This window comes from Macrotis lagotis, chromosome 6 (genome assembly GCF_037893015.1).
Source record: "Macrotis lagotis isolate mMagLag1 chromosome 6, bilby.v1.9.chrom.fasta, whole genome shotgun sequence".
NCBI lineage: Eukaryota > Metazoa > Chordata > Mammalia > Peramelemorphia > Peramelidae > Macrotis > Macrotis lagotis.
Window position 1 is genome coordinate 128,461,565 of NC_133663.1, and position 18,026 is coordinate 128,479,590.

General features: G+C 35.1%; 1 protein-coding gene and 1 long non-coding RNA gene across 6 annotated transcripts in view; one reads left to right on the forward strand and one right to left on the reverse strand.

The window, feature by feature from the left end:
* UCHL3 (ubiquitin C-terminal hydrolase L3) overlaps positions 1 to 6,236 on the forward strand; it is a 130,086-nt gene extending 123,850 nt beyond the window's left edge. For 4 of the 5 annotated variants that reach the window (XM_074191821.1, XM_074191819.1, XM_074191818.1 and 1 more), the window contains exons 8-9: positions 1,072 to 1,130; positions 4,317 to 6,236. In XM_074191821.1, the coding sequence (XP_074047922.1) occupies positions 1,072 to 1,130; positions 4,317 to 4,400 (143 nt within the window). In that variant the 3' untranslated portion in view covers positions 4,401 to 6,236. The remainder of the gene's footprint in view (positions 1 to 1,071; positions 1,131 to 4,316) is intronic. The other variant, XM_074191822.1, reaches the window with a different exon arrangement.
* Positions 1 to 16,503, reverse strand: part of LOC141491171 (uncharacterized) — a 46,758-nt gene extending 30,255 nt beyond the window's left edge. The window contains exons 1-4 of the long non-coding RNA XR_012469504.1: positions 16,417 to 16,503; positions 14,925 to 15,075; positions 2,833 to 2,874; positions 1,534 to 1,660 (exon numbers count right to left, since the gene is read on the reverse strand). This is a non-coding gene — a long non-coding RNA (uncharacterized LOC141491171). The remainder of the gene's footprint in view (positions 1 to 1,533; positions 1,661 to 2,832; positions 2,875 to 14,924; positions 15,076 to 16,416) is intronic.
* Positions 16,504 to 18,026: the final 1,523 nt, after the last annotated feature.

Sequence of the window (18,026 nt, forward strand, 5' to 3'; positions counted from 1 at the left end):
AAAACAAACAAACAATTCTCTCAAGAGTGATGTTGTATATTAAGCTATTTGTATGTAGCTCAAACCCTTAATAGCTACTAGGATTTTTCTTCCCAGCTCTAATTTTTTAGCTTTCTTACTGTGTTTCAAGGGACCAAATGATTGAAAATCAAAATGTACATTTTTGCTTGATATCTTAGAGACAATACTCTGATACTTAGTAAAGGCTGTTAAGTTTTCTCATTAGTATTGTTCTTGTTGGAGATAACCTGAGGTTCCTAGAACTTTCACGAGTGAAGCCTAATCTCTGGTTGGTACTTCCTAGCTGGAAGGGTGCAAGTGGCTTGACAGAGGTCTGCTTACCTATTCAAATACCAGCCTAACCTCATATATGTTCAGTACTGTAAAAAAAATGGCCACTAGGGCGGCTAGGTGGCGTAATGGATAAAGCACCAGCCTTGGAGTCAGGAATACCTGGGTTCAAATCCGGTCTCAGACACTTACTAATTACCTAGCTGTGTGGCCTTGGGCAAGCCACTTAACCCCATTTGCCTTGCAAAAACCTAAAAAAAAAAAAAAAATGGCCACTAGATGATGAATATTTTTGGCCCTAGCAACTTGTGAAGAAGTTTGGAAAGGTGGTAGCAGGACAGCATAGGTGAGAAAGCAGGTGTCTCCCATGATGAAATTTGGATTCTTTTGAGGTACTGAAGTAATATTTCTTTAATGTGTTCACTTTTTTGGCTTTCTGCCTAAAAACAACACATAAACTGATGAATATAACAGTTTTTTGTTTACCAGATAATCATATTTTTCTGCAAAGACAATTTCCAAAGAGTTTAATTATTTTTTTCTAACAAATTATATTTTTACTAATTGTCAATATTTAAATGTGAAAAGAAAGAACTAATAATTGTAAATGACAAAATGTATTATTTGAGATCTTAGTTTTATTATTTTAACTATGCAAAATAAGCTTTAATATTATATATGTCTTCAATTTTCTAAATTGTCTATAATTGAAGAAAATAGGAATTGAATGCTGATCACTTTGAGTAGAAATCTGAGCATTAAATACTTTTCATTTCCCAGATGGGCGCAAACCATTTCCAATTAACCATGGGAAAACAAGTGATGATACTTTATTAGAGGTAAGACTTTAAATAAAATGAATTTAAGAAAAGGCATCTCTGTTTTTGTAGTTTTCTTATTATTCTATCATGTTTTTAGGACCTTGTCTTGAAACAAATCAAAATTGTCACTTGGCACAAAAAGTGTTTCTGAAGTAAGGGTTTGTAGGTCCCCAATTGGGGTAAAAATGTAATACTTAATTGAGGGAGAAATAAGTAATCTATAAGCTTTATTTTAATGGTGAAACTGGAGACGTGAGTAACCAGAAGTTTGTGTTTTTAAACATTTTTATATTTGGTAAATGATAAACTATCAAGCAGTAAATATGAAGTAGGTATGAGTATGTTGCAACATATTACCAAGAAAAATTGTACCAATTGTTCCAAAAAAATTACCAAGAAAAAATGAGATCTATTAACTCACAGGAGGATGTAGGTCAATCATGTATCAAGAGCAGCAGATAATAATAGATGACAGCTCACATACATCCACTGGTAACCATGTAATATGAGGATTGAATAGGTGCTATTTTCACCATTTAAGGAGATGCCTACAATAAGAACACATATCCACTTTAGGGTGGTTTTTAAATAGGCCACCAGCCTTTCTGATGTTCTAAAGTCATTTTAAAATTCCTTTTTTTTTTACATTAAAAAAAAACAGAATGAACATGCCCTGCTAGATAGAGAGAGATTAAAAATGAATGATATTTCTATCTACTATTTAAACTACAGACTTGAGAGGGACATTAAATTGACATTTTCTAATATCTGCCTAAAGTTCAGTCTATTATTTTATGCAACACAGGCAGACACATCATTACAGGTTTTAGATTGAGATTCTTTTTAGACTATTAGTTTTAGATAATAACATTTGTAGTTTTCTTTCAGGATTTGGTAATTTATGATAACACTTTTTTAGCCACCACTGAAGTCCTTAGGAAAATTACAAAAGTAAAGTTTGTCTTTTTTTTTTTTTTAATTTCTGTCCTTTTTTTCCTATGCCCCTCTATTACCTGTCTCTCTTATCTAACCTCTGAACACTATGTTGTCATGGCCCTTGGATCTTTGGCTGTTCATTTGCCTCTCCTCAAGTCATTTCTTCCTTTCCAATTGTGCCTCAAAGGGAATATAGATCAGTCCTGTATCAAGAGCAGCAGATAACAATAGATACCATCGCTCTTGTATATCCACTGCTAACCATGTAATATGAGGAAGTTTCAAGCATGTTGGAAGGACTTCTTTGGAAGATGCAGTAGTGGAAGCAGACTAGAGGCTCACAGGATGAGAAGTTGACTTTGGGTGATCAGGTTGGAGAACAAATTAGGTTACTAACCTTTGATAGTGAATGGTAATATTGCCACTGAATACTTCAACAAATTCCTGTTGCTGCCTCATTTTGTCACCCAATTACCTCCTTTACTCCTTTCCCTTTTCTTGATCAATTTTCCTCAAATGTTTATATTGCTTTTCTAGATGTGGATAGATTGGTACTGTTTACCAGATTTAAGTAAAGTAATTCACACTAAAGTATAACTTTCCAAATGCCAATCACATTTTAAAGAGGGATTTATTAATCCTCATGAGTTTCTGATTGATAGAATTGATTGTAGGAAATATTTTAGAATAAAGAGATTCAGTGTACCCTTCCTTCCTTGCCCCTAGGCCCAACCCCCTTTACACAGACACACTACAATTAATTAGCCAGTGTACATGGAATTACCCTTGCAGTGTTTCAGCATCCAAGTCTCTTCTCTTCAGGTCTCTGGGGATCAGAAAAATAGAGCACAGGAAGATATGGAAGGATCTGTTGTTGTTCAACTGTTACTATAATACTTGAAAATATTTTGTATTACATTTATTTTTAAAAAGATAGTATAATTACTTTAGAATAAATAGTCCATGAAAGCAGTTCTTAAATTTTCTTCATCAACAGACCACTTTGAGCCAAAGGTCTTGGGAATCCTCTACACCCAATTATGGGAAAAAACTCTATTTCCTCAGAATTAAGAGGAAGAAAAACATTGCTTTTCAGGAGGGTCCCATTGAGGAATTTTGTTTCAGTAACAATGGAGAAAATCCAGACCTGTATTTCATTTTGGGGGGGAATTCCCAATGTGAATACTCCCTCTACCAATACATATTAGTTTCTCTGTAACTTACAGTCTTAGAGAGTCAGGACTTGCCCATAGTCACATAGCTAATAAGGGAAGAATTTGAACCCTTATATAATTCACTGTGCTTCACTGCTCTCATCAAATGAGGAATATTTTATGTCAATTTTTGTGGTCAGAATATAAACAGTTGACATTGTTATAATTATCAGTACCTTAAAAGCTCTACTCACATTAAAGAAGTTGCATTTTTAAAAACTCATTTAGTAAGTTTACCCCTTGGTATGCTGGTAAATATTTAACAACTTTCCCTCCCAAGAGATGTATGCACAACAACTTATTAATTGTTAATTATTTTCTCCCTCACTTTCTAATACTTGACAATCAAAAACAAATCAATTAAGCCTTGATTTTTAACATTTGTCAGTTTCTGAAGCATAAATGCTTATGTTGAAAACAGTGAGAACTTGTTTTAGTAGGTGCCAGTGTACCCTGGTTTAAAAGCTTTTGTAACTTAAGACCTGAAAAATACAGCTTCCCGTTATTGGCATCAGAGGAATGAGTTTCAGCTCTTAAAAGAGCAGGTGGAGAGAGCATCAGGTAATCGGTAAAGTGAAGCAGCAACAGGAATTGAAGTCAGGTATTTAGTGGAATTATTAATATTCACTATCAAAGATTATAGTCACCCAGTCAACTCATTTCTTGTACCACATATATAATAAACCAAGTAAAGTTAGTCTCTGCATTCTGAATTTATGATATAACATGCTTCCAGTCTAAATTGATAGTGCTGGTTGGACCTCAAAGATGTTGTTTGCTTTGTCTTGTTCCTTGCTGCCCTTCCTCTCTGCCTTCATGGAACAATTTCTGTTTTGAAGTTCCTTTTTTTTTTTTTTTTTTAATTTCTGGAGTAACTGGGGCTTTGGAGGTATAGAAATAAGTTGATTTTGAGTCTTTTTCATGATAAACACTAATCTGCTGTAATATAAATTAGTATAACAATTATGCATTTCTTTAGCAGCTGCTTTAGTAAGTGAAAGAGTGTTTTTGTTTATGAACTGAGTTATTTATATCTTTGTTTTTTTGCTTACAGGATGCCATAGAAGTTTGCAAGAAGTTCATGGAACGGGATCCAGAAGAATTAAGATTTAATGCAATTGCTCTTTCTGCAGCATAGCTTATGCATAGTGAAAGCACCAGTACTGTATTATTTGTAACAAAAATACAATTCCTCCTGCCATACACCAGTACTCACAAATTTTGATATTTTCATGATGATATTGATGATACTGACCAATAATAGTTTATGTGGATTAAACTTTGAATTAATCTGTATTCTGTGTATTTTTTTTTTCCTCTCATAATGTATGAAAGATCAACTGTCCTACTTTAAAAAAAATATGTCTCTCTAGAATGAAATACAGCCTTTTTAATCTGGCTTCAGTCAGCTTTTCCAGACTTACTACACATGACTTTTTTTTTCACACTATGGTCCAGACAGACAGACCCACTTGTTTGGTTCTTATTCACACAGGCATAGCATCCATCTCTGCTTTGCTCTCTGTAAACCTGTCACCAAGTGCAACTAACTACATGAGCCCTTTCCTGTCTCCTCCCTAAGATGCTGCTGTTCTCCTTCCCAGTTTACTTTATCTCTTATATTTAAATTATGTGGACATGATAGTTCCACCACAAAAGTTCTTTCAGGGTAGGGACTTTCTTTTTCCTTTTGTGTCCCGGCTCCTGCCACAGTGCTTGGTAGTTCATAAATGCTTAATGATTGTTCAACAGCTGCTTTAAAGGTACAAAGTGCTTAGGTCACAACAATGAGGTAGTTACTGTGAAGATTGCCATCAACTGAAGAAACAGACTTAAGAGAGTTTAAATGCCTTGCTTATGGTTATATATGGAGTGAGAGTTAGTTGGTCCTCTGTTTCTACTTCCTGTGTTCTCATCCAAGCAAATGACTTCTCCACCAGAATATGTGATAAGAGCATTAGATGTATAAGGAAAAATTTGCCATGTGCTTCCTAATTGGGGAAAGGTTGTTACTGGTGGAATTCAAAAAAGATGTCAAGTATATCCCATTTGGGATGTGTTTTTAAAGTTAGATAGGAAATCATTAGGTAAAAAAATGCATTGGAACTGTGAAATGACTTGACTATTCCAGAAAATTTTATAATTTTATGTGAAAAGTTGCTGAACTATTTAAATTCAGCAACCCCAGCTATACCTGTCAGATTTCCTAAAGACATCAAATATATATATAGGCATTGAGAATATCTAGATACTCTCAGATAATCAAATTGATTTGGTATGTGTTTTTTTTTAACTTTGATGTTTCCTTCAGTGACACAGATCACAACTCATCAATACCTGCCCATCTTGTATGACTCAGCCCATCTGTGACCATCCAATCAAGTTCACCATAGGGCAGGGGTCTTCAGCCAAGGGCCATTGGATAGTTATAACATCATTTGTGGGCTATGTTTGTTTAAGCATTTAATTCATTTGTCCCTAAAAAGCTACTAGATTTATTAAATTTTTGGCAACATCAAACCAATACCAGAGGTTCCCTGCCCCTGCTGTGGGGGAGGGGGGGTTGTCTACTTTATATTCTAGAGGCCTCTTCATTTTCTTCTGAACACACACACACACACACACATAGACACACCATACATGCTAAAATATTCATAGCACAACTATTTGTGGTGAGAAAAAAATGAAGGATGTCTTTATTCACTAGGAAATGGCTAAATAAATTGTGATGTGTTATGTAATACAATTATTGTAAACTATGATAAGTAATCCTTATTAATTGAAAGTAAATAGTAATTTGAAAAAAATGAGGGAGGTAGAATGTTGAATGTGCTGTTGAACAAGTCTGTCTTAGCTTTTCTTTGTTTACAAGGTAAAGTTAATATCTTTTAGCCTCAGTCTTATGTATGATGACTTAGGGTTCTCCTCACAAGGTTGTTATAAGGATCCAGGATCCCCTCAAATTCCATTCAATTCAGTGTTGTTATTGTTGGTTTTTATTTAAACATTGATTAATACTTATAATTATATATTAAAATTATATATAATTACATGTTAATGATATATAATACACTTATAATAATTATACTTTGTCATATTTTGTCAAACTCTTGAGAAGAGTAGACAAAAGTCTAATGTGTGTGTTGGAAAGAAAACATTTAAAGATAATGTTGAGTTTTGTAAGTAATTTCTGACTCTTTGTGACCCCATTTGGGGTTTTCTTAGGAAAGATACTGGAGTGGTTTGTTATTTCCTTCTCTAGCTCATTTTAAAAATGAGGAACTTAGGCAAACAGGGTTAAGGGACTTGCCCAGGGTCACACATCTAGATGTGTGTGTGTGTGTGTGTGTGTGTGTGTGTGTGTGTGTGTGTGAGACTTTAAGGTTTATAAAATATTTTACATATATTAGTTTATTTGTTTGAGATAAGGAAATACAGAATAATTTTAGGAGGAAAAGAGCTTTGATAGGGCAGCTAGGTGGCACAGTGGATAGAGCCCTGGCCCTAGAGTCAGGAGGGCCTGAGTTCAGATCCAGCCTCAGCCACTTAAGAATCATCTAGCTGTATGACCTTGGACAAGTCACTTAACCCCATTACCTTGCCAAAGGAAAAAGAGCCCTGATAATTGGGAGAAACCAGGAAAGGTTTATAACCAAGAAAATAGTGTCTGAGCTGAGACTTGAAGAGAGCTAGAGTTGTTAAGAGGCTGAAGTTAAGAGATAATCTTCCAGACTGGGATGGGGGTGGGGTGCATATGCAAAAATACAGAAATGAGATAATGTTGAGTTCAGAGAAGAACCAGCAGCCCAGTTTGACTGAAATGTAAGAAGCATGACAGACAGAAGTGTGAAGTCTAGAAATAAAGGTAGAAACCAAATTTTAGAGCTTTATATGCCAGTACAAAGGTGTGAAATGATGCTTTGTTTTTGGCAAGGCAGTCAGAGTTAAGTGACTTGCCCAAGTGTCACACAGCTAGTAAGTATCATCAAGCATCTGAGGCCCAAGTTGAACCTCAGACCTTCCTTACTCCAGGGCTGGTACTCCTATCCAATGCAAGAGCTGGCCCCTCTTATTTACCCGCCTGAGAAGCAGAAAACTAAAATGTTTTCATCTGATGATTTATATTATATGTAGGCTGAAAGGTTGAGTTAAAATGAAAATTTAGGTTGTTTTGTTTTTGTTTTTGTTTTTGCTTCTTACCTTTTCTAAATGTTACCTTATATTTTCAATGCCTATAGCCATTTGGGGACTAGTGAATGCTTAGCAGGTTAGGCTTGCATTTTAGGCATAGTCATTTGGCAGTTCTTTGGAAGAAGAATTAGAGAAAAGAGCTAGGGAGCAATTGGATCATGGAGTCAGATTTACAGCTGGAAGAGACTCCTCAAACCCACAAATTCATTTTACAGATGAGGAAAACTGAAATGCATAAAATGTCAGTGAATGTTTACAGAATTTCAAGGGAAGAAGTGATAATCACTTGAATTAGGGTAAAAGGAAGATGGGGGACTTGTGGAGGCAGAATTAACAAGATAGTGATATGGAGGTGTGAGACAGACTCAGAGAAACTGGACTTTTTCAAGATTATGTGTAGAACCTGTGCTCAAACCTGTGTGTTGTGGTTCTAACTCCAATAAGGTTTCTATTAAGTTGGGTGAGTTGCAAACAGGAAGAATGACTATTTTCAGAAGTAGTAGTTAATGGGCTGAATTATGAACCTTGGAGAAAAGTCTGGTGACATCTGAACTCTGTCCTTGTTTCTTGATTGAACATTTTTGTAAATGATTTTAATAAAGCTACAGATTCTCCCTTATTTGGAAAGGGAGTAATGAGCTATGTGATGCTATTTAACTGTATATTTAATATTATGTTACTAAGTATATTAAGCATTTGATCACTTCTTATAAAACTAGCAATCTAGAAAAGAAGATGGACTTTCTTGGAGTTAAATTAGAAAAATGTAGAGAGCCCTAATAGAAGCTGTGGTTTATTGTGGTCTATGTATAATAGTAATAGAATATAGAATAATAGAATAGAATATAGCAATATCTTACATAATATAGTATATCCAGTGTGAGACCATGCCACTCCTTCCATACTCTCTCCCCTACATTTTACAGCTTTCTTTCTTATATTTTCTTCCCCTATTAGAATTTAAGCTCTTTGTGAGTAAGGAAGTTCAGAGGACCTGAGTTCAGATCTAGCCTCAGACACTTGATTACTTGCTGTGTGACACTGGGCAAGTCACTTAACCCCATTACCCTACACCCCCCCCAAAAGTTAGAATCCTTATTCCATAATTTAAATTTTAACACTTCAACATACCTTAAATTAGAATTCTTTTAAAGTGTGGTATGTTGGAGAGTTTTGGGTTTAGGTTTTTGTTTGCTTTTTAAAAATACATTTTAGCAAAAAAAACATTGATTTTTATGCATGTTGAGACAGTATCTATTAGGTAAACTTCTGCTAAGACAGTTAAACTGAGTATAAATAAATGCATGACTAGTTAGCTTACTTTTTTTTGTTACCTTAAAGATTGGTTATTGGCCATTAAAACTTTTTCCACTGCTTAAAGCTTCACAACTCTTATAAAAACAAATCACAAAGTATATTTGATAACTAGTCAGTTAACTCCAAAGTCCCAAATTGGCTGTGCCAATGAACAACTCCTGGTGAGAGGATCTGGGAGCCTCTTTCCTCTTCTCATTTTGCACTCACAGGAAATTACAAAGCCAGCCCATTTCCATAAGGATAAATATAACTGTGTTTCAATAGGTCTCTAATTTGTATTGAGAAAAGCAGACATTTAAATTCCATATGCAGAAAGAAAGCATTAAGCAAAAGGCAAATGATCTTGTGTTTGACCAACAAGCCACAAATATTCCCCCTTTAAATCAAGGATTAAAATAAAGATTTAATCAAGGACTTCAGATGAAATAAAATCATTTTGAAGCGTGAACTTGTCTTCATTGCAAGAGGTTTTTAAAAGGAAAGGGAATATTTGCAATGTGTAGCAAGTTTTCGTTTAATCTACATGTTTTTCATCTGAAGATGAGATTCTATGGGAAGTACTATGCTTGTTTGCACAATGCTTTTAGAACAGTACTACCAGCAAAATTATTCATAATAACTAAGTGTGGAAAATGCTGATTTCCTGATAAGCCCCAAACCAAAATGCTTTCATCTGAGGATTTAAATGTAGGCTAAAGGGTTGAGTTAGAAAAACAAAAATTTAGTTTTTTTTCCCCTGCTCCTTAGCTTTTTCAAATGTTGACCCTATCATATTTTCATTGCTGAAAAGCTGCCTGGAAAGAAATGACTGCTAAACCAATGTGTACAGTTACTGTTACTTCCTTGAGGTCAGCATAATGGAAGACAGTTGAACTCCCATTGGACATAGATCAGGGAATGTTGAAGTTTCTCTAAACTGTTGGATTTAGATCAAGAATGTTGGACTTGGTCCTTACAAGTCATCTAGTTCAATCCCCTCATTTTAGAGATGTGGAAACTGAAGTTCTGAAAGGTAATGGAATTTACCCACTCACACAGCAAATTAGTGATAGAGTCTTCAGACACCAAAAGTAGCCCTTTTCCCACATTGGAAAGAGGAGAAAGGAATGCTCCACTGTTGTATCCTGACCAGTATTTCTTGGGATTTTTTAGGTGATGGTGTCCTGGATTGTAGTATTTTAAAAGTCCTGTGTTCTATTTTTATTTACATTAACTACATTGCCCCTAAAGTTCTTCTCCAGTGTTTGATGTGAAATCATATGATTTCAGATTCACTAACATTGCTGGTGGAGCTTAGGCTCTGGAAGATCCTTAGACTTACTGAGCAACAGCAACAGCTGGTCTTACAAAGGATGAAGGGAGAAAGGAATAAACATTCACACATTTTCTTCTATATAAATAGGCACTGTGCTAAGCACTTTATAAATCATGACTACTTTGGGAGGTAGGTGTTCTCTCCAGTTTACATTTGAGAAAACTAAGGCAAATGGTAAGTGACTTGCCCATTCTGAAGCTACATCTGAACTCGTTCTTCATGACTCCAGGATCAGCACTCTTATCTACTGTACCACCTAGCTAAGTTTGGGAATGCTTCTCACCTTTGAAATATTGAGGGGTAAATACACAACCAATAATGGAAGTATTTCAGGAACACACTGAGAAGTTTTTAAAGCAAGGCAAATCTCACTTTACAGTTGTGAAAAACACGTGTATTGTTTTACTTCTTTAAAAAAATCAAAAACGGCCCATTGGAGAGGGGAAAAGAAGTTTTTTTTTTTTCCATTAATGCATATTGCCTAGTTGGCAAGAAAGTTAATGGCAGGACTCTATTTACTATCATAAACTATATGAACTAAAGGATAGGAGGTCTCATCATCCCACAATGTGTTCTGTGCCTTACAAGATGAAAGGCAGATGGCTTGAGGGGGTTTGTTCATATCTTAAACATGAAAGGTGGAAGCCTAGGCAGAAGTTGTAAATCGGGCAGCTTTTAAAATGCTGTAAAACTTGTCTGATGGAGGGTTGTGCTGCATTATACTTAGCTACCTGTGGTGGACAATGGCAGAAAAAATGTAAAAGGATTAGGTTGGAACTTCCCTAAGGGTTGAAGAAGAAGGCTTATTTTGAGGGGAAAAAAAACCCCTGTAACTTCATTTTACTGGAGTGTTTTTCCTTCCTTACATAATATTTGAAGCCAAAACATGTTATTTATCTACTCTTTCCCTTCCTCAGCACACACATTTGGTTACAGTGCACTTAGTTATTAGAGATTTCAGGCCATTTGAGTTTCTTACTAATTGGCCTAAAGCATGGTCTGCAGATAATTTAAGAGATGCATTCTTAAGAGGAGATTGATTTCTTTTATGAACAAAATGCCTTAAATATTTATCTCTATTTCAAATACGAAACAACAAAAAGTAGCTCTCCATGCCATATTTTTTTTATGACTGGTAATTGGGCACATATGAGGTATTTAAGATAAGAGTACAATAATACTGCAGCAGTTTTAAAGGAACCTGGAAAAATCTGGTTTTCATACAAAATAAGCTTTTAAAGAATGGACGTTTTAAGCTAATTATTCACTTTCCTATTTGGGCCTCCATGTTTTTGTTTGTGCTTTTTTTCCATTTTCAGAATAGAGAATAGGGTTGCCCTAGTTCCTACAAATATTTCAGGATGACTTTTAGCCCCTCTTTAGGGAGTAACCAGTGGTTGTCTTCTTGCTCTGCATGGAATGTCTATAGAATGTGTCTAGTCTTTTCTTGCTAAATTAATAGCAAATAGAGGTAGAGAAGAGATTCAGGCTGGTGTCTTCCCCTTTTTTGAACTCCCCATTATTCATCTTGTCATGAAGAGCTTCTAGATGGAGACTGGTGAGTGACTAACCTGGCTTCAGAGTGTTACTTTGGGTCTCTTAAAAATGATTCCTCTGTAATCCTTTTTATTGACAATAGATATCAGTTTTATGGAAGTTAAAAGGAATTTCCTCAATGCCAGTTAGATTTATCCTACTGATAAAACTTTAAGTACCCATGTTTTGACATTGGATTGCATTCCACAGATCAGGGCTACTGCCAATACAAGCAAATATTCTCCATGACCTTTAATAATAATAGAAAACTTTGAATTTTACAAAGTGCTTTACAAATACTTTCTAATTTGATTCTTAGAGCAACCCTAAGAATTGGGTTATATTATTATCCCTTTATTATAAATGAGGAAACTGAGGCTCAGAGGCTTAGTGACTTTTCAAGGGCCACACAGGTAATAGGGGTCTGAGGTAGATTCAGACTTAGGTCTTCCTCATTTTTCATACTCCCAGCATCAATATGGCTAGTCCCTTCATCAGTGCAGATTGAAACAAATTGATGGTATTACTGTGGTCAAAAATATTCACGACCTTGCAGCCAACTTGATGAGAAGCCTTTTCCAAAGTTATCAGGTTAGTCTTCAAACAATAGTCATAAAGGCTCTTTGAAATCAGATTAGTTTCAATAGCAGGACTGTGCATGAAGCCTTACTTGTTTGGTAGGACCTGCCAGGACTTGCATTCCACTAGCAATAGTCTTTAAGAACCCAGGGTCATCACCACAAAAATGAAACAAGAAGTGTGGTACTTTTGCACATATGACCTTAGAAACATTTAAAAAATATCCAAATATCCTATCAGAATCTTACAATCCATATCTCACATTTCTATAGCCGCTTAAAGTTTATAAGCCACCTTCTCTGTAAACAGACGATGTGGCTGGACTTGTATCTTAGAAATGTGTTCATTTGACAGGAAAGATTGGAGGTTATTAGGCTAATTAATACTATTAAAAGAGAAGTGAATTTATTATCTCTATTTTGTAGATGAGACTACTGAGGTTCAGAAAAGGTAGGGGCTTGTATAAAGGGAGATTATAAAACTACAAAATAACCAATAGTTCTTGAAGATATTTAATAAATACTTCTTAATTGTTTTGACTTGATTTTGTTGTGTAGATTTAACAAGAAACAAGTTGAAGAGCTTTTCAGGTACAGATTAGTTAAGTGTCCCATGTCACATCTCTCAAATCTGCTCCCTTCTCTCCAAGTATCACACCCCTATCCTAGTTCAGGTACTCATCATCCCTCACCCATCCAGTTGCTATAGCCCCCTAGGTTGGGAAGAATGTTTGTTTTAGGCTGGAGTGGTTGCCTTTTAAGGGAACGAGTTAGGCTGTTCTCAAGGTTAACCAGGATGTCTTGTGATATAAAGATCCCATCCTATGTGGAGATGAGTTCCAGTAACTTGTCAAATTTCTATTGCTCTGTAGTGGAATTCCTTTCTGACCTAGCCTTGACATTGCCATTGCCGTGGTGAATGAAGAATCATTCTATCAGCTAGGAATTGTATCACTTTTCACCTTAATCTGAGTAAAATTGATTTTAATTGCATTTTATGGTCCTTGAGAGTTTGCAATGCATTCCACTCCTGAACCTCAACCCTCAGACAGGCTGAGTTGGTTTCCCTGCTTTCAAGCTCTCCATTTCCAATCCATTCTTACAGCTGCCAAAATTGATATTCTTCTGATAGAGATCTTAACTATGTCACTTCCCTTCCCAGAAATTAGCTTCCTATAGCTCCTAAACTACAAACTGCTCAGAAACCTTTTGAGAAGTTTAAATGAAGTCCATTTAAAGACTTGGATAGATATTACTCTTAAATTTCCAGACAGCACAACATAACACAATTTACAGCCCAGTCAAGTTAGCTTGCTAGCTATACACCAAAACTGACTTGCCGTATTCTATCTGTTGACCAACATGCCTGTGATATGTTGCCTCCCCATCCAAAATGCTCAGAATCACTTTCATTCAAGGTTCAGTTCAAGTATCCTATCCCATATGAATGCTTTTATGACCCCAGAATTATCAGTGCCCATTCCCTTCTCCGGTTTTCTTATATTTGATTATCCATTTATATTTTGTCCTCCCCAAGTAGAATGTAAGGTCCTCAAAGAGCAGAACTATTATATATTTGCTTCTCTAGCTTCAGATATTTGGAGAGTTCCTTGAGTATAGTAGGTGACAAATTATATGCTTATTGAAGAAAGTTGAATTGACTGTGGATTGTATATTACAGTTTTTCTGGAAGTCTATCACTTTTCTTTAAAATAAATTATGTATAAAGTTAAAAAATTATATCCATCAAAAATTTGTGGAGAGACAGTAATATAATGGAAAGAAAGTATGTTGGATTAGGAGCTAAAAGAAGGAACTAGAAGTTCCTGAACCATATCTGGTCACTCTACTCAGATGGCCCAAGAGGAGAAAGTGAGTCTAGTGACTTAGCATAGCACTTCCTCATTCAGATTCAATTCACTTTGCATGTCATAGTATCACCTTCCTGATGTCATGGTCCTCTTAGAGGAAAGAAGGAAAAACAATAACAGCAATCATTATGTAGATCTCAAGCATCCATCCCTGCTGTTGGAGACAGTTCAAACATCAGCACTCTCTTGTCCAGGTTCAATTTTGTCATTAAATGAGCTACTCTCCAGTAATTGAGTAGTTAGCAAAAGCAGGTTTTGCCCTAACAAAATAAAAATAAGCAACAAATGGATTCTCTTGATGTAGCGCCCCCCCCCCATCTCTATAAGGTAAACAGAGTAGGAAGTAAAAAGCCATTGTGACTCCTGGGTCTTCAGAAATCACAGGTCTATCAGGGTATTTGAATATGCATAATATGTTTATTGTGAGCTATGTGTGGATGTGATGTAGTTGATTATGAGTACAATGGGATTTGAACTCAGGTCTTCTCGATTCTAAATTCAGTCACTTTGCCAGGCTCTTTTAATTTCAGTTAAGGTGAGATTAAAAAATAAAGTTTGTTTTACTAACTTGGAATCCTTTTTATGTTGTAGGGATGGAGCACATAGGAGAAATATCCTAGCATCTGTCCCAATGCAAATTTGGGTAGCTTTTCTTTAAATAAATCAGATTCTCCTAGAGATCTGGATGGCTCAAAGGGACTAAAGGTTCAGGCTATCACCAACTGTTAGGGCCTTATGCAAGCATTTTTACTTTAGGTTCGATTTTGGGAAATGAATATAGGGGCATGCATATAAGTAATGCAACATGTATCCCCCCCCCCCCCCCCCCCACTCTCACTGTCTACCACACATACCTACACTTTGTTTTCATATAGAAATGTTTCTGGTCACTAGTTTCACCAGAGTAGGATATGGTAACTTGGTGGTCTTAGGACTTTTCAAAGACTAAGGAGCTTCAGAGCTTCACTTAGGTAGGACTTTTTATCTTCTTGGATGACCAGGAATCTGTGTCAAGGGAAAAAGAGGTCAATCAGGTCCTAAAATAGTTTTGTTGACTTTTGAGCAGAAACAGTGGAAACCCAGGTTTCAACACAATATCTCTTGCTGGTCCCTGGAATAGAAAGCAGTCTCAAAGAGAACAGCTCTCTGGTACATGGTTTATGATTCCTGATGGGCCACTCAACTGAATCATCTCTAGGTTTCCTTGCTAACTGTTGAATGTCCTCCAAGAATCCCATTTACCTGAGTCAGTCCCAACTACAAGAGAGGGTTGAGAAGGGAAAGAATAATAAAATTTTAATTTGTGTTCTCCTACATTAACATTGATTTACTTTAACTCTGTTAATAGTAAATATGAAATAATTTATTCAAATTTATGATCATTGATTTTGAGATCTGAGAATTTGCCTCTGTGGGATTTTTTTAAAATTGTATCCACATACTATCACAGATACATTGTATGCTGTCCTTATCTGGTGATTACAAACAAATACAGTTTTCTGAGATTTGAGTACTTTGTTATATCACTTGGAGAATTTTTAGAAAGGTAAAGTAGGATAGTAGAAAGAGCTCTGGATTTGGAATTAACAGAGGCCTAGGGACAAATCCTTAGATTGATTCCACGTTATTCCTTACTGTTCTACCTTTTAGCCAAAATGACTCACTTGTTGTTCCTTATGAAGAATATTTCATCTCTCATCTCTGTGCTTTTGGATAGATTGTCCTGAATGTCTACAATGCTCCTCTTTCTCATCTCTTAAAACCCTTAGTTCCCATTTCAAATGCTGGTGACCTCCTCAAAGTCCTTGGGTTACTAGTATTTTCTGTGCAGTATTTTACTTTGTGTTTCTGTTTTTTCTTGATAGAATCTAAGTTCCTTGAGGACAAGAACTATTTCCTTATTGCCTTTTTATATTTACTTCTAGGAATGGTGCCTAGGACAAATAGAGCTTAACAAATACTTATTGAATTGAATTGAATTCACCTTAGAAGAAAATATGAAATATGAAGAAAATACATTGTAAATGAGAACCTGATTACATTAGTGACATTTAATTCAATTCTGGCTATCAATGAAAGTAAGAAAAGCTCTGATAGTCATTTTTCCTAATGTCTCTAGAATGAGTTGCCCAGTCCTCAATAAGCATTTATTAAGTGCCTCCTATCAATGTATCAAACATTGTGGTAAGACTGAGGATATAACAAGAGGCAAAAGACAGTCCTTGACCTCAAAAAGCTCTAATAATGTTAAGACAAACTCCCTCCCATTCCAATAAAGGGTTAGATAATTAAGAGAAAAAATATGATTCATTGAAACATATAATATTAGAATTTCTGTAGACTTACCTAAAGCTAGATAGGTACAATTTAGAATAAGAGTCTGATGGAATTAAATAGAATGATTCTTTGGAGAAAGGCAACATAAAGAACCGCTTTCCCTTTGGCACAGGATCTAAACATTGCCCTTGTGATGAAGGAATCCTAAAAATTGGTTACCTATTAACCAAATTTGGTTACCTATTACAGCTTAAGCTAATATGAAAGTAGGTTGAATGCATTTCAGGGAACAGATAGCTGAGGTATATTATTCATACTTTGAATAATAATTCAGATTCCATACTAGGAATATGGAATGAACCGAACATATTTCATTTCCACAAATAAAGCATTTTCCTTTCTTTCTGGCTCAAAACTTGTTTGACTTTTTTAAAAAAATACAAAAATAGCTTCAGTAAGCAGACATATAATTCTGCTAGACTGATTGGAATTTTTGGTCTTCCCTGTAACAACACTATACCTCCATTTTACTGCTCATTAGGAAAAAATGCAGCATAAATTTTTATCTAAATCTTTGACTCGAGGGGGCCAGGAATCCTGTTTTTCTTTCTGAATAACCTTGTTTACACAATCTGAATCACCCTAAGCAATTCTATCAGCATTCCAAATGATTATTATTCATACCTCATTTAGAGGTATCGAATTTTTTTAAATGCAGTTTGGCATAGTAAAATGGGGTGGAATGAGATCAGATATGTTTCACATGGATATGGAATAAGCCACTTTAAACTTTTCATTTACACAAAAATAAAAATAGACATCGAATTAATCAATAAAATATCTTCATTTTGTAACTTCCTGTCACTGTAGCTTGGTTTCCTTCCTAGAGAGCAAAGTTATCTCTCAGAAATAGAGAATAGAAACATCTATATTGACCTTCTAGCCACATGGGCTGCATTTGGCCCCTCGTAAAAGTAGTTAAAAGGGAAGAGATTAAAAACATCTGAAACTAATATACATGTGATCAGCTCATACCCCAGTTTGGAAGAGGGGGGAAATATGGATAGTCTTTTTGCTTACATCCCTCACTACCACTCCCTTAACAAAATGAATCAAAAATTACCCTCCTCCCTTCATATATATATATATATATATATATATATATATATATATATATATATATATATATATATATATATATATATTCCAGGTTGATATTAAGGTGCTCAAATTGGGTCAAATCATCCTTTCTAATCTTCATATGACATTTTAAAAAAACTAAATCACTTTATTTTTATATCATTTAGATTTTTAAAAAATATTTTTCAATTAACTTTTTCTTTCTCCATCATTGAAAAGAAAAATAAAACAAACTGTGGCAATAAATATACATAGTCAAACAAAACAAATTCCTACCACAACTACTGTTTAAAAATATGTCTCACTTTGCCTCTTGTATATATCAACTGTCTATTAAGAGGTAGGTAGCTTGCTTCATCATTGGACCTCTGAATTATGGTTGCTCATTGTTTTGATCAAGGTCCTTAAGTTTTCCAAAATTGTTAATCTTTACAATATTGTTATAAATTGTTCTCTTGGGTCTGCTCATTTCATTCTACATCAGTTATTACAAGTCTTCACAGTTTTTTTTTTAATAACATCCCTTTCACATATGACTT